The sequence below is a fragment of the Haliotis rufescens genome, unplaced genomic scaffold, assembly GCF_023055435.1.
Source record: "Haliotis rufescens isolate VD_foot unplaced genomic scaffold, xgHalRufe1.0.p SCAF_8, whole genome shotgun sequence".
NCBI lineage: Eukaryota > Metazoa > Mollusca > Gastropoda > Lepetellida > Haliotidae > Haliotis > Haliotis rufescens.
The window spans coordinates 19835056-19851746 of NW_025964372.1; the positions used below are offsets into that span (position 1 = coordinate 19835056).

General features: G+C 38.9%; 1 protein-coding gene across 1 annotated transcript; it reads right to left on the reverse strand.

Annotated features, from left to right (window-relative positions):
* Window positions 1-360: 360 nt before the first annotated feature.
* On the reverse strand, window positions 361-12126 carry LOC125376982. The gene is made up of 6 exons (XM_048389736.1): window positions 12069-12126; window positions 7802-8953; window positions 6050-7240; window positions 5284-5340; window positions 4545-4638; window positions 361-2203 (listed from the first exon to the last, which is right to left on the reverse strand). Exons 1-6 carry the CDS (start codon window positions 12124-12126, stop codon window positions 1996-1998), a joined length of 2760 nt encoding a protein of 919 aa, XP_048245693.1. The 3' UTR covers window positions 361-1995.
* Between the last annotated feature and the right edge of the window lie 4565 nt (window positions 12127-16691).

A 16691-nucleotide genomic window follows, 5' to 3' on the forward strand; every position in this document is an offset into this window, starting at 1 on the left:
CACGCAAATGAAAGAGATACCAGTATATCAGATTAAAAGATATGCATATATGAATAAATGACAAAGCTATATATATTACAAGAGTAAATTATTAGAATGTAGTTTAAATGTTGAATCGTGTCAGTAAACAATAAACAATGAAATCATAAGAAGCATGGTCAAACACAAGAAAAGGTTGCTGCACAAAAAAGTCGACCTAACATCTTCAACGATCACGCAAGGCTATCTTCTCACATTAGGTTACTGTGACATAATTGAATCACTGTTAAAAAAAACCTGACTAACTCTTGTGACCAAATGAAGAAAACTGAAAAAGTAAAAACTAGCTTGAGACTGTTGTCGCGTTGTTCTGTTCTGTGTATACTATATTAATATAGTAACACAGATGGGTATAGATTGTTGAACATACAACATCTAAACTGCAATTTAACTTAACTTTATAATAACATCGATTTAACCCCAGTGCGGAGCTTTTCCTTGAAATGGATGTCAGGGATACTCACCACAACAAATTGAAATTGGTTTTTAAAGAGATGTGCTTTATGCACCACATAGCCTTATCGTGAAGGAGCCGCGCAATAATGCAATATATACAAAAACAAATGGGACCAGTTTCATGAAGACTTCCTCACCTGCTGCCACATGTAACTGTTTTGTAATCAAGATGGTTTGTCGCATGCTGAAAAGTCTTATGTTGAACGTTTTACATAACCTCATAATAACTATTCACAAGTACAAGCTGAAAATATATATAAAACCATATGTAATGAATATCAATGTTAAGTCATTGTGTTACAATGAACATATGCTCAGCACATTAAACATTCATTTGAAACTTAACTGAATGATATCTTCATAGGAACTGCTACTTCACTTTATGGGTACACGTGTTACCAACCTTAAACCAAACCCTCTGTCAAAAGCATCCAGGTTTCTAGTTCCAAAATGAAGAAACAATTGAAAGTGCTTAAGCTGTATGTACATGTGAATGAGTGAGTGAGTTGGGTTTAACGCCGCTTTTAACAGTATTCCAGTTATATCACGGCGTGGCATGGACATGTATGTAATCAAGTAATTGAATACTAAACAACCCAATAAACAACAAGAATAAAATAATAGCAAAAACAACCTTACGAATAAAATAAAAAGTTGCTTAACCAAAAATGAAAAGTTATAAGATCTCTGCTGTGGGTTTGCCCTTATTCTCCCACATGTGACACTGGCAAATCGATCACCTAATTCACAATTGCAGCCCAGTGAGTGAAATGGTACACTGAAAACTAAAATAAGGCTTAAAAATGTTGTTTCAATTCCTTCTTCCTTTTCCAATGATCAGAGGTCAGCGTTACTCGTTTCACCACAAGAAATTTGGTTAATTACTGTCAGTGAAAGCAGCCTTTGGTTTAATCAACCGGTAAATAAAAGTGATAAGACCATTTCCACAATCAACATGTTGTAGCGGTATTGTGAATGATCCTATTTTACTTAAAACCAAATGGGGTCTGGAACCCGTTCAATTAATACACCCTTATCTGACCGTTCTCAAAGAATATTAGTTAAATGGCTCGACAAGAGATTGTTTCAGAAGACAAAGAACATGTTGCCATGTTTCATTCTGTGTTTCATAAATTTCAGTTGTTGCATCCATGTACGTGAGTCATGTCCTGGTTGATGCATTATTCTTTGCTCAAGTAGAATTAAATTCACCACCTACATGTACATACGACAGTAGTTACCTTTTGAAATGTAATGTAATACAATCAAATATCTGTGTGTATTCTGAGACATATACTATTTCTTCATAACCTCTGAATATTCACATATGACAACGTTAGATATATTCTTTGGAAAATATAACATTTGTACATAGATAATAAAGTATAACATGAAGGTTTAGTTAATGTGTGCAGAGAATATACGTTTTTACACTAAGACATGGTAATGTCTCAGAATGTGTTTCCATAACACTTCGATGCATTTGTGTTAACTTTCGAGTTATTTTCCGCAGTCGAAATTAACATATGTGGCAGCACTGTCGACGATGCTGACGTCGACAGGTGTGCAGTTAGTTGTTAGCCCCGTGTAGGTGGCCTCATCTGCTGCACCTTCAGCGACACTGTCAAGCACCGTGTAGATGTTGGAGGTCGGGGGAGCATCGGCATCTTGTTCTGCAACTCTCTTAACTGGCATCATCTTCCTGCGGCTACAAAAATATAGAGAGAAACATAGAAAACTACCGTGGTTAATCCACCTTAAAGTATATTCATCTGAACAGTTGGTATTCAAGGTCGCAACATAAGATCTACGTCATCACATCTTAATGTGTTACAGCCTTTTTATATCTGCAATATTGCTGAGCAACAAACAAAACAATCGTACTATTTTAACAATACCAAACGTTATGAGTGGGTGAGTATAGTGTTACGCCGCGTTTTACAATATTCCAGAAATATCACTGAGGGGATCACCAGAAATGGGCTTCAGTCACCGCACCCATCATAGTGTGGGGTCTTCGGCGTGACGAGCGAATGCTTTAACCACTAGTCTAATCCAACGCCCCCAATGTTATACATGTAGACGTTTTCCACAAGGGCGAAATCCATGGGCATGTGCATGGTGCTGACAAACCAAGAAGATGTTCTCTGTAAGAAACTCTGTTGGGATTCTGGGTCAGTGTAGGGCAGGATGTTGGCCGTAAAGTCCGACTAAAATTGGGACCAGGACCCGTCCCACGAAGCAATCTTAGTGCTACCCTATCATAAATAAATGCGACAACACCCTTTCAAAATTCATCAGAAATCTCCCAAAAGCGATTCCGAACGCGTTTATGAATCACTGTCAAATAGTGATGAAACCAGTTGTTCGCGAAAAGGCGAACGTATCTTACCTGACACACTTTTTTTATAGTTCAGGTGGGTAAGTAAATCAGCGGAAGGGAATTGTCTATTTGATGGTTATTGAACGATATAAGATCATCGATATACCTGAAGCTTAAGTTAAACTTCTTGACCAAACTACGTTGTTTTGACTTTGCCAATCCGAGCGGAAATAAAGAAACATGCAAAAAGAAACAGATCAGCAAGGAGGAAAGCACAACTGGTGACCCTTGGGGATGCCTACTTCTTGCCTGAATATCTTAATCCCAAATGTTACATAGATGGTATCAATGAGGAAGTCCAACATTTCACATATTGTTTTTTCTTTAGATGGCATTTGCTTTCATTTTTGAGCCTATGTTACACTTATGTTACGATCGGTACAGTTCCTGCCTATCATCATAATTTGATGACGTGTATTCTTCTTGTGTTTCATCAATATAAGGCTGACTGCAGATGGAAAACAATATGATCCAAAAGATCTAAACGTGTCCTTCAGATTTACAATGGTAATCGGAATATATGATATACGTGAGGTGAGATGAAATGGGGTTTAACGTCGCGTCCAAGATTATTGCACTCATGTAGCGACGTAGACCCTCTGAGGCGTCCAGTGTTCGGTTTACTTGAATAACTAAGCTGGCCAGAACGACAAAAGGGCTTGAAAAGGAAAGGGGTTCGGCTACTGTGTTAGACGTTATACGGAGAGCGATTTATCCAAACTAATCATGTAGTAAGCATGCTCAATGAATTGGGTGTTCGTAATAGTGTATGTTGGGGTAGGCTGAGCAATATGATATAGACAGATAACTAAAACTGTGGCTGAGAAAACATTTTTTTTTCCATGACTATTAACCAAGGCGGTTATATATCCACAAGATAATCATATACTTAACATGGCAAATACCAGAAATAGTTTAAAGCTTTTACTGCCACTGATATGATGTTTGATTTTTAACAAAGTGGATGAATTAGTTTCATTGTCATAGACATAACCGTTTTCATGACAAGTATTAATGGGTTTCAGCAAGCCTACTGGCTACGACTGGTACCGCTATGTTACTACACATATCTGTTCCTGTCTGAGATCACTCCACAATTATGTTATATGTAACCGATAGGACAGCACAAGATCACTCTTATCGCGATTGGTGTCAGTGATCTTGAATTTGCTATTCATCCTCGATTTGAGTCAGGGGCAGTATACAATATATGACTTGATTGTGTATCTTTGCTCATGCTCTCTACCACTAGATTGGCTGACCCTGTGTCGTTCTGCTATTCATCCTCGATTTGATTCAGGGGCAGTATACTTCCTAATGACACCCTGTTTGACATAACAGCCGACCAAAATGCTAATTGGGTTGACACAATATATGACTTGATTGTGTATCTTTGCTCATGCTCTCAACCACTAGATTGGCTGACCCTGTGTCGTTCATTTACACGCATCAGTCATATAACGCTGCTACTGGCTGCATATACAGCAACATTCACTCCATTGTGTTTGGAAAATATTGTTTAATTGGCATCGACAATCATTTGCATAGATTTTTACCAGATTTGCCACAGTTCAATGAATGTAATAAGTTGTCACCATATTCATGAACTAGGAATCATCATTTTTGAGAAGCAAATGTCATTTACTATACACATATAAATACTTACGTATAGAACGCATATGCCATAAAGACGACCAGGAGAGCCACAATAACAATCCCACAGATTATCCCCACGATCAGCGCCGCGTTGTCCGGTTCTGCTGAAATGAAAAAGGTTGATTATATAAGGAACTGTATATGGAGGCCGTATTATTTTTTAAGATTTGATACGTCAAGATATAAAGACATGTTGCAGTAAAGTGTTGTTGCTCCAAACACTTTGCACGTATCATATTGAATGATGACGTCATTTGCAGCACAAGTGTCGTTTTCTTCACCACATAAAACATAAAAGTTGCTGCCACTGTAAGAATATAATTGTTCTTTTTATCACTCCTGAATGTGTAATAAAAATTATGGTGTTCATGTTCCAGACATGGTCACAAAACAACCGCATTAATGCAGCCTGTATGGGGAAAAAGAAGATAGAAAGAATATAACTCACAACTTTGCTTTTGTAACCTGTCCTTCTTAAAAAAAGTCTGGGATTTATTATTGTCTCGGGCAGAGCTATACAATCGCTCCTTGGTCTAGTTTCACAAAGCAGTTGTAGCACTGCGACTTTCGGATACCAGTGTTTAAGTTGCAAAGCTGTGAAGGTGGTGACGTTTATGATCTGCTCAGAAACGGGGCGCTGTTATGAATGCATCAAGATATGTTTGGGAAATCTGATGGCAAGGAGAATGTTGATAAATATGGCAGATGGTGAACGACGGCCGAGAAAAAGAGTAGCATTAATTATTCACCTTGGAAAGAATCATCTGTAGTCAACTTGTTTCCATTTCCATCTGGTGTAGAGGTCTCTGGAACGAATCAGGGTATGCATTGTCTTGATAACTGACACAAGTATTGCAGTATACCCAGCAGTAAATATATTCCCACACCACAGAGGGATAGGTGGCTTAGTGTAAAGCCACATTATTTCAGTATTCAGTATTTTATGGCGTGGGGTACATTCGAATACTAGGCACAATGATTGCTACATATTATTGACAAAGTTGCGTTTGTGTGAACTATTTTGATGTAAACTCCTTTAACACTACAGCAGCTTGTAGCCAGTGACCGAGTCAAAGATCTATGTCGTCGGAACACATTAACAATCAGCAAAGTCACAGATCTTCGATACCACACCCAAGTTTAGTCGGGACACACTTTGTTTGCCGCACTCAGCAACATTCCAGGAATATTATTACTTCTGGTCTCAGCCAAACAAGCTAATGACTGATATTATGAATATCGACACATTAGCCTACTTGGAACCTATTCTGACCTGAAGTCCCCACATGGCATTGGACCTATTATGACAGGCTTTGTTCTCAAATGACCATGCGAATTCTGTTGATTATTACTTCAAAGAATTACCCTCATATATCTATAGGTACATGGACATGTGTCTTGAGGAGACGGTAGACTCCAAGTGAAGAACTGAAGGACCTACCTAAAATCAAATTAATGCATCACAGGAATGTAGGCTTTTAATTTTTACATATAATTGTACATGAAAAGACCTACCTGCATCAAGATGTGTCCTAAAATTGTATCCTCCGTTGTATATATTATCATAATCGTATCCAAGGACAGCAAAGGAAGAATTAGAACGAATTGCTGTTATGTGTTGACCACTTTGTAATATTCCCACTTTGTATCTTGTACCTGGAACTTCCTTCCACTTTATCGGGGGAGTGAAAACTGTAGAGAGAGTGTTTGGGATTTCTTGAACGTGTAAATTGTTGTTGTCTTTATCTGTCAATATTGCCCTGGTGCCTTGGGCTTTTAGGGTTGTTTGTTTAGAGTAGAGGGTTACAGGTGGTACAACAATTAACCCACCAGGCACAACCTTATAACGCATCCCAATAGAACACAATGTGACCATGGTTGGCTTTGTGGTGTTGAAGTAAAATGTTTCAAAAGGTCCACATTGTTCACGGTACAGTCCATCTTTACCCACAGAGACGGAAGAACCATTATTAAACATGATGCTCGAGTCACTGTGGTCAGTAACAACTTGAAGTTGGTATGGCAGGGTAATCGATTTCCTTCGATAGTAAGAAGAATATTTGATAGCGACAATATACTCACTTCCATAATGTTTCACAGGCAGTAACTGCTCGTAGGTAGAGATGAATTTCGACGTCGTATAGTATGTTCCACTGTAGACAGCTATTGTTTCCGTGGCTTTAACAATGGTTCTGGTCATATCAGATGAACTGGTTATGGAGAAAGTCTGATACTTATCTAATCTGATACTGAGGGTGTCCCCGTTGCTGTACGCTCTGTCCTTATAGGTGACGTTGCCCTCCAATCTGAAGATAATGTCAACATCCGCCTTCTTGCTGTGTGTAGCTATCACTAAGACTACTCTGTATCTTGTGTATCTGTATATGTTGTCAGTGGGAAGACAGGAAGAAATGATGTACTTGGTGCCTAGTGCGGACACAGGAAGGGGAGAGAATGATGTGTAAGGGGTCAGCTTCACATTGATATGAACAGCAGCTCTCACACGCACAAGCACTACCTTGGTTGTTGTGGTATTAGGATAAAAGTAGTCTGTGTTGTAAGGATTGAAGCGTCGAGACCAGACACGCCCGGCGAGAGGATCCTGTACCTGCCACTGGCCTCCTGTCTCCCCAGCAGTGGCGAGTATCCGGGGGTGGTTGTTAGAGGGGGGATCGTATTCCGCCACTGCCATCAAGTAACTTTCACCTGTGAGGCATGTCAATGTTTATGCATTTGATAACCTTATGATTAGACGAAGTAATACCAGTATCTTCTTTGGCACAGATGTCTATGTTAGAATAAAGGATTTTGAGTTATACAACGTTACGTAAGTAAAGCATATCTATAGGCAACGGTAAGAGAGAGCCTATCCTTGACATATCAGTCATATGTTCCCTAAATGCAGAAGTCAAAAAGTAATTTGTAACAGGTAAAACTATAGTGTTTGGCGTGTAATCATTTATAATGAAATGAGTTTTAACTTCCCTTTTATAAAATAAGTTTAGTAATATCATGGCACGTGAGCCAAATGTTAGGAGTATACAAGTTGTATGAAATCTGTATGCAGGGATTTGGTATTAACAAAGAGGAATCCTCATAGGGCGGAATCTACTCCACGCAGCGGCGCCTCAGACAACTGGACAGACCATCAACATATTACACACATTACTACACAGCCCACACGGTATAAACCTACATCAGTGTATTCAAAACATTGTAAGTTGTCGACCATAATGTCATGATCATAAAGGTAACTGTGTCACATACCTGTATAATGTACTGCCTCCTCTGCAGACACATTATAGCCGATGTTATGGACCGATCCGTTATAAAAAGACAGTGCTGTGAAGGGGAGGTCGCTGGAAATGGACGTAAAACGTGTATATTGTTGTGGAGAAAGTGTCACTGTGCCAACTTTGTATCTGCTGCCCGGTACATCTGTCCATGTCAGAACATCGTTGAGTTGTTTGTTTTTAATCAACACACTCGATGTCTTCTCAGTTATTATCTTTAATGTTGTATTTAGATTGTTACCTTGAAACCAGACACCCCTGTGTGTGACGTAAGAGTGTACAGGTGGTACAGTTGTGAAGACACTGCTGTAACCATCTGTTCTACTGAGTGTCACCAGTACCGGGCGTGTGGTGGTGAAGTGAAGACTTTCTCCCTGTTCAAGTGAGCGGTTATAGAGACGACGCTCACCTGTAGAGACTGTGGCCCAGGTACTGAACGTAATCTGCACGTGGCTGTGTTCACTGATGATCTGCAGCTCCAGCTTGGTGTCATCTACAGCAACAACATACTCCTGCCCGTGGTGCTTGACAGGCAGTAGTTGGTCATACACAGTGTACTTCGAGGCATAGTCTATACCACTGTAGACGGCCACACTGTGTCCACTGTTAATGACCGTTCCATTCAGATCATGTGGGGTTGACATCATTACCGTTTGATATGGATCAAGTTTGAGGGGCAGAGTATCGCCGTCACCGTATACGTAGTTGACAAAGTTAACACTTCCTTTTTCTATTCGAAAGGATATATCAACATTGGTGCTCATGTTGTGTGTAGCTATCAGTAGCAAGGATTGATAACTACTGTTGGGTACAAGACTGGAAGGTAGAATGTACTTGGTTCCAAGGGCAGATATAGGAAGAGGAGAGAATACACCGTCAGCGGCTACCACAATGTTTACATTTTCGTCACTTCCGCTTACAACGACAGCTGTATTTTCTACAACACTAGTGATTTTCATCTTATCGCTTACAGGGTGCCAAGTACCCTGGAAGGGACCCAACACATTGGATGTTCTTTTGGCGAAGTGTGGATACTGTATCTCCATCAGGCCCCCGGTTTCTCCGGCTGTGTACCTGATGTACGAGTCTTTGCCTCTATATGCCAGAGCCACCACGTAGTCTTCACCTGTAAAGTCAATTCAAAACGATATTACATCCATATATTATGTAGGCGGCGAGTTCAAAGGACGACGGAAGTGCTGCATCCGTGAACCACACCCTTCGCGGAACCACGTGCAAAACTCGAATACATGTAACTGTGTCCTGACTATTGCAGAGTCAAAATTGATACAGTCTGAATAATGTCTGTCTCTGGACAAAAGGAATCCTAATAGTGTCGTAACATTCAACAAGGTCAATGCCATTCAAATAACTCCGTCATGAACGTAGCTCTTCATTACAACGGTCGTCGATCTGCTGGCTGCATTCGACCAGTCCGTCGCAAATGCAGACAAACTCAATGTTCCTGGTTATTTCCAAGGGGACTACGTTCACACTTCGGGGCTGTATGTATTACATTAAGTTACCCAGGACGTCACAAACGCTTTAATCTTAATCTCTATATTTTCAGGAGTAATCGAGGGGAACTCTCGAAATTGTCAGTGACTAGGTGTAATTGATCACTTTTAACTTTTGCGTTTTGGGGTGTATCTTGGTCCCTTTACGTTTTGTTCATGTGAAAAAAATTAGTTGATAAATCTTTGACGGATTGGGGTGTTGCGTAAAAATTATTATCTTGCATCTGTTTTGATACATAAAATATGTAATAGTAAGTTAACTAAACGTAATAGCTAACAGTTGTTACATTCATTATTATCAGCTAGACGACCCTGTCTGTGGATGTATAATGTTAAGTTTAATATAATCAATAAAGGACAAGACAATAATAAAATCGAAAAACATATGTTTGGGCATCGCCCTCTTAATCTTACTAATTTAATTCGTGGCCTTAAAAGCATCGTCTTATAGACAACAGATAATGCCTGGACATATTATATTTCTTAGACAGCTTGGGCGAATCTGGGATCATTAACAATCATAAGCATCTGGCGCGCAACTCTGCACAACGAAATATGGAGCTTCAGACGACTGGACCATCATACATCCGTGTAATATCAGTTCCGGGTACCCGTTGTTTGAAACAAACATGCTCCAGACAAACCCCAGAGGAATATCTAGGCCAGACCGTCATTATGTCACACCACAGACGCACACGCACACTTTTGAAAGGAGTGAGTGAGTGAGTGAGTGAGTATGGTTTTACGCCGCTTTTAGCAATATTCCAGGAATATTACGGATGGGGGACACCAGAAATGGGCTTCACACATTGTACCCATGTCGGGAATCGAACCCGGGTCCTCGGCGTGACGAGCGAACGCTTTAACAACTAGGCTACCCAACCGCCCCTCCTTTGAAAGGAATAGTGATGATATTGCACTATTGATAGGTATATCTTTTGTGAACACAGTTATTGTTGTGGTTTGCGTTTTGTTTTACCACGTGGGTGTCCCGTGGAAATCAGCCACTTCATGGTGAGAACTATATTATATTACCATCTATAGTATTTTAAAATTTCCTTTGGGATTCCGGTCAAGAGTATTCCGGTCAAGCAACCTATGGAGGCGACTGTATGGATCGGGTGGTCAGGTTCGGTGACTTGGTTTAGTGCACGTCGTCGTGACCAAATTGGGTTTCACAACAAACAAACAAACAAACAACATTTCTGTAGCTATATTAGCTATATAGATAATCGAATCAGGATCAGGCAAGCAATAGTTGATAGCTTTGTCAGCGTCCCAAGTCGTCGGGGCAAAGTCACCGAGACTGACCACACGGTCCCAACTATACTAGCATGTGGTACTGTGGACCAGTTCCGAACCCAAATGTCCATAGGGAACGTGTAAAGTGAGTTGTTGTAAGTTAAGCGTTGTCCAACTCTTAAATATAATGAGCAATTATGAGTGGAGTAACAAAATATATGAAATCACTTTACCAATGTTTTCGAAAAACACCAACAACTATTAGCAAGTCTTTTCATGGCTACATGTCCTCGCCCATGATTTGCCGTACATGATATAATGTAAAACGTCAATGCCAGAGAATAATCAGTCTCCATTATCTGCAGAAACAGATTCCATTGGACGTTGAAGGCAAACTCGTGATTGAAATTATATGAATGGATCATTGAAAATCAGTGATGACACATATGGGGTGACACATCTGTGACGTCAATGTAATGTTTAGGAGATCCAATATTTTCCATGAATGGACCGCTCAACAATCATTCGGTTCTATACTATCTCCATTAATGTAAACATAGATTTTCGGAATTCTTTACTGGTTTTCAATTTGACACTCAATTCAATTATTTCAATATTTGTAGGAAAACATGTGTCGCCAGTAGGACTCGAACCAGGAAAGTATGATTTGAGGACCTTTTGATAGTAGACTTCGCTTACGGCGACACGTGTCACGTGCGCTCTGAAGTGATATTTTTATTTAAAAGTTTGTATAGCGCATGAACGTTTTGAAAATAAACTATTCCTTTTATGCTTTAGAAACTGGTGATGTGTGTTTTTAGATAGAGAACATGCTCGTTACTCGTATGTTTTCCTTAACGTTATATTTGTTTTTCGAATTTTAACACAAAATATTTTTGTCTCCTAAATACAATTCCGAAACATATGCAAAAAATTCAAAAGTGCATAGATCTTAAACATATCTAGTCTGTGCTAAATACCTGATCACCTTTTGTACCGCGTACGATATATTATTTATGGCTGTTTGAAAGTTGTTTTGTTTTCATGAACATAAATGGATGTACTGCAGGTTTGCGTGTTTAATTCCACCAATGGTACATGTAGTCTTGACCTCATACGAGGTAATACAATATCTAATCGTAACAAGACTTGGATCATGTTATCAGATATAAATCACAAATAATTAAGTAATTGTGATCCCAACAAATTATGCGGATTCAATTTTGTGTTCGAAATTATGCATGGACAATTCTCCATTCTATTGAAAAACAATCCCCAACATATGTTTTTTGAAATCCCCAACCGTGTGACATTTATAGTTTTCCTTACGCGTGAAATTCGATCTTGATTGAAAAGCCGATTAAACCATACATCTTTATTCTTTGTAATAATATCAGTTAATAGATCATTTCCAAACAGAGATATACTTTGGTGACAACAGTGTTTTGTAGAAGATACTGGGGAAACAACAGAGTTACTTACCCTTGCCACTTTGCAGCACCGTCAAAAGAACAACCAAACTGAAACACTTGTAAATCATCCTCTCCTTCGGCTGTTTCTGGTTCCCATGAAACTAAGGGATGAAGATCCCAGATGTCTTCCGAGATGGCAGGATGGAAAATCAAATCCACATGTGACAGGGCGACCAAAGCGGGTGTGAGTATGACATCAGTTACACGGCCTCTTATATACAACATTATTTTACATCCTTGTTTTACATACGTCTCGTTTGTGTTGTCAGAATAGACTAGATAAGAATATTTACAAATCCACGAATGCGTAGATAACTACGAGGAAGTGCTATTGAATCACTGTGAGTGAGTGAATGTTATGATGATGCAGTCAGCCAAGTTCGAGCTAGATCATGTTGGTTTATAATCAACATTAGCCTTTGAAAGGCAGGGTTGGTGCACATGAAACATATGTCGTCGATGATCAGATGTATCACAGAGATATTCCTGTTGTAGTTCTCTGCATTTTCTACAACAGGTTATAAAAAGATACAATGTTTTCTGAAGGAAACCGGGGCGGTCGGGTAGCCTAGTGGTTAAAGCGTTCGCTCGTCACGCCGAGGACCCGGGTTCGATTCCCGACATGGGTACAATGTGTGAAGCCCATTTCTGGAATATTGCTAAAAGCGGCGTAAAACCATACTCACTCATTCAGTCACTGAGGGAGACCATCGCCAAAGCAATACTCGAACTGATACGATGTTCCGATACGATACAGTGATATTGCGATACAGACACAAACGACACAGAGAAAACACACACTGAAAAAGCGCTAGAATGAGACGATGCGGTGAATGAACGACACGACATTATGACAGCACAATACGATATGGCGACAGTACAACACGTCATAACGATAGAACGACAAGCCATGACCATAACGCGCCATGACATGGCGATGAAGCGGAAAAAGGTGTAATGCGATATGGTCACGCAATACGACAATATAACAATATATTGCCAAAATGCGATATGACGGTATTGCAATGGAGCGACATTGCATAATTGCGTTGTGACTTTCAAATCTCCAACTCAAACCGCGGCTGATTTGCCCTCTACAAATGCCTTGAGAATAATACAATGAAAATGATCCAAAGTTGTGACAAAGTGACACTACTACCTGCACCATAAACATGTCTGAGTCGTTCAAAGCGCAACAGCAGTTACGTGCATATGAGACAAGTAACACCACATGACAACGTGATCAGTGCACGTGCAGGGTTATGCAGTGGGGTGGTTATGGGTTATCTGAACTGAACTGAACTGAAGTGAACTTTATTTACACTCAGGCCGCCATCAGCGGAATCAGAGGTACAAAAGTATTTCAACAACATAATACATATACATATAAATATAGGATATATACAAAAACATCTTTGCCGAGCAAACATACATGTATATGTATACAGATTTACTATGGCAGCAATATATGTTCAATTCAGAAAGAGGGAGCGTTACTTGATATATTTAAACAATGACATGGTGATTTTACAGAATTTGGACAGTTTTCTCAATGTTCCTAGTCGTGAGTTATTGAAAAGTAAATTCATTTTATGCATATTGGGTTAAATGTAGAATTTGTGTAAAAAATGTTTTATTTCGTGTTCTAACGATGTCAAAATGTTGACTGTTAGCGTCGGTTTAACTATGACGTCATTAGATCATGTTGGTGTATAATCAAAGCTAGCCTATGAAAGGCAGGGTTGGTGCACATAAAACATATGTTGTCGATGGTAAGATGTGTCACAGAGGTATTCCTGTTGTAGTTCTCTGCATTTTCTACAACAGGTTATAAAAAGATACGTTTTCTGAGGTAGGTCATCGCCATATCGCTCCGACATATCAACACGATATCGCGCAACAGAGCGACTGTAACAAACTGATGCGATGTTCCGATACAGTGATATTGAGTTACAGAACCAAAATTGACTAAAAGTTGTCTAAAAGTTGACTGTTAGCATCTGTTTCACTGTGACGTCATTTCACTTCTGACTGAAGCACAGCGGAACAACCTCGTCCGACGATTGGAAGCAGGAGGATTGCAGTAACGATATTGAAAAGTGACGTTTGGTTTATCTATTTATGAGGAACTGAGAATGTTTGAAAGCAAGGGGTGTACCGGCCGACGAAGGCTGATCAACAGAATATGCTTTTGCGGTGTAATAATAGGGGCGGATTTCTTTCACACCGGAAGAACAAACCCAGTGCCAGGCAACAGAACGGCACAACGCTATTTTGATAAAATTGTGTAGCCGCACGTTTTCATCACATTAATTATGTTTCAACCTGACAATGCTGGACTCCATGCAACATGTGCAACAGTAATATTCGTATGAAACAACAATGTACAATGTCCTTCTATGGCTCTTTTGTGATTGTATATGTAAAGCTGTTTTTAAATATAATTATTACTCGTTGATCTTGTGTGGTCATTTATTTATTTCACAATTTAGTTCTGTATGAATAGATTTCTTGTTGAACCTTTGGGTTTAAATTTGGAAATCACCTCGTAACAACAACCTCGTGAGTGCGTTATCAGGCGGTGCCAGGGGATATTGAGATCTCATTACCTTGACATTTTCCGTGTCATGTCTTCATATAGGACACGTGTTCACTTTTGTCCCGTTTGCAATATGTTTTCACACATGAAGCTTTTAGATGTGCAACAAATATGTGTTACTTCCCACATGTGTTACACGTTTCATATTTTGATGAGTATGTATAGATTTTACCATTCATGACTATTATGAGGACTGTAAAACAGAATGCTTATCGAGAACATTGGGTTTGAATTTAATGTTATCATTATCTATTATCTTCTTTATTTACGTTTTTACAAATATATAATAGTATATAATGGTATACATGAAAACTGAAACATAAGTATAAATTGGCGATGGTTTTGCCATTGGAAAACATGTTGTATTATGTTGTTGTAGCCTTACACTTGTGCCTCTTCTAGCAAAATGGTGCTTTCGGGCTTCCTCATTCAATATATAAGCTTATTACTCGACCGTTAAATATGCCATCGTTTAATAACAAAAAGCGCGTGATTATGTACTGCCAATTTTATCAGAACTATTCACTCGTTTGATAAGCTTGGTATTACACGGGAACTCGTTGAGTATTCGATATTTATGCTTGCGTTTATCAAACTTATTCACTGCTAAATCCTGAACATGAAAAGATGCGGAAATCTTATTATAACATGTTCAGTTATGTCACAGACATGTCGTGTCGTGTCATCACAATATCGCTCTATCGTTTCGCAATATCGCCACACCGCAATATCGTAGTGTACTATGGTAAAGGTAAATATTATTTTAGATGCAAGTTTTCCTAATGTTTCAAAGTATGAACTGTTAGTGAAATGACATGAAATCAGGTTAAGATATTACAATTGATTTAACTTATTATCCATGGTGGTCCGATGGTATTACACTAACGTTCTAAAGTTTAATTTCCACGTAGTATTGATCAATTCTAAGATACGTGTTGACCATGTTTTCATGTTCTCAGTAATTTTCCACTACCCCGTGACCTTAACCTTCACGTGCAATGTCAAAGCTCACATGTCACGTCACGACCTCTTCAAAGCTCATGCATTTCGAAGCACATGCTCACCAGTGTGTATTGGACCTCCATGCTGCCAGGTTCTCACCTTACTGTCTGCTATATTTGAACTATGTAAAGACACATGTGAGTACCTTTCCCTTTCATTGTTAGGTTTTATGTTTATTTCTGAACACCCTGAAATTGTACATATACCAAAATATTAAATTAGTGCAAAATTGTTTAGATATTTCACACAACCTTTACATCATATTTGCAAATGTGTGCTTGTTAATTATGCCTAATTTCAATGTAGTCAATATATTTATTGCTTCATTTGGATGTAATTTTGAATGTGTTTAATACTAGGAAAATTGGTAAATATTTTCTGAATTTACAGAAAGCTGTTGTTTATTGTAGTTTTCTGAACCTCATCAACTGTTCAACTCGTTACCGACTCGTCACCAATCGTTCTAAAGCCATGGCTCCAAGTATAATCTGTAAACTGTCAAACGTCACGCAATAAACCCTGTTGATGCGAGTATTAGTTTTGTGTTCTTGCATCCACAATTATGGAATTTTGGAATTGTTCATAAAAGAAAATCTTAGTTCCTCAAACTATCAGAACTAGAAAGGTAAAATAAAATATTTCACATTATGAGTTTTCGACCAAATACATCATTTGTAATCTTGCTGCTGAACATTGGTGTCAGCGTATTATGCATTTCCACTCATTCCACCATACATGTAGTTATGAGTTAAATTTCCTCATACGCATTTATTGATCAGTATTTGATTGCGGATAACTGACGAGATTTATAAACAAAATGGGAACATATTTTACCTGTAACATATATAATTCTCAAACAAATAGAAATGTATAGAAACGTGTTCTGGATTGCACCGACGCATATAGTTCTCAAGCAAATAGAAATGTATAGAAACTGGATTTGGATAGCACTGACGCATTATTGACTACGACAACAAGTTTCCTTGTTACAGTTGACAGTAATATCCTATACAACATAATATTCCTCGTTCC

Excerpts from the sequence above, each read along its gene's own strand:
- LOC125376982 (XM_048389736.1), bottom strand. The coding sequence starts at position 12,126 with ATGATTTACAAGTGTTTCAGTTTGGTTGTTCTTTTGACGGTGCTGCAA. Across the intron at positions 5,341-6,049 it reads TAGGACACATCTTGATGCAG|AGACCTCTACACCAGATGGA; the intron begins GTAGGTCTTTTC and ends GATTCGTTCCAG. Across the intron at positions 4,639-5,283 it reads TACAGATGATTCTTTCCAAG|CAGAACCGGACAACGCGGCG; the intron begins GTGAATAATTAA and ends TTTTCATTTCAG.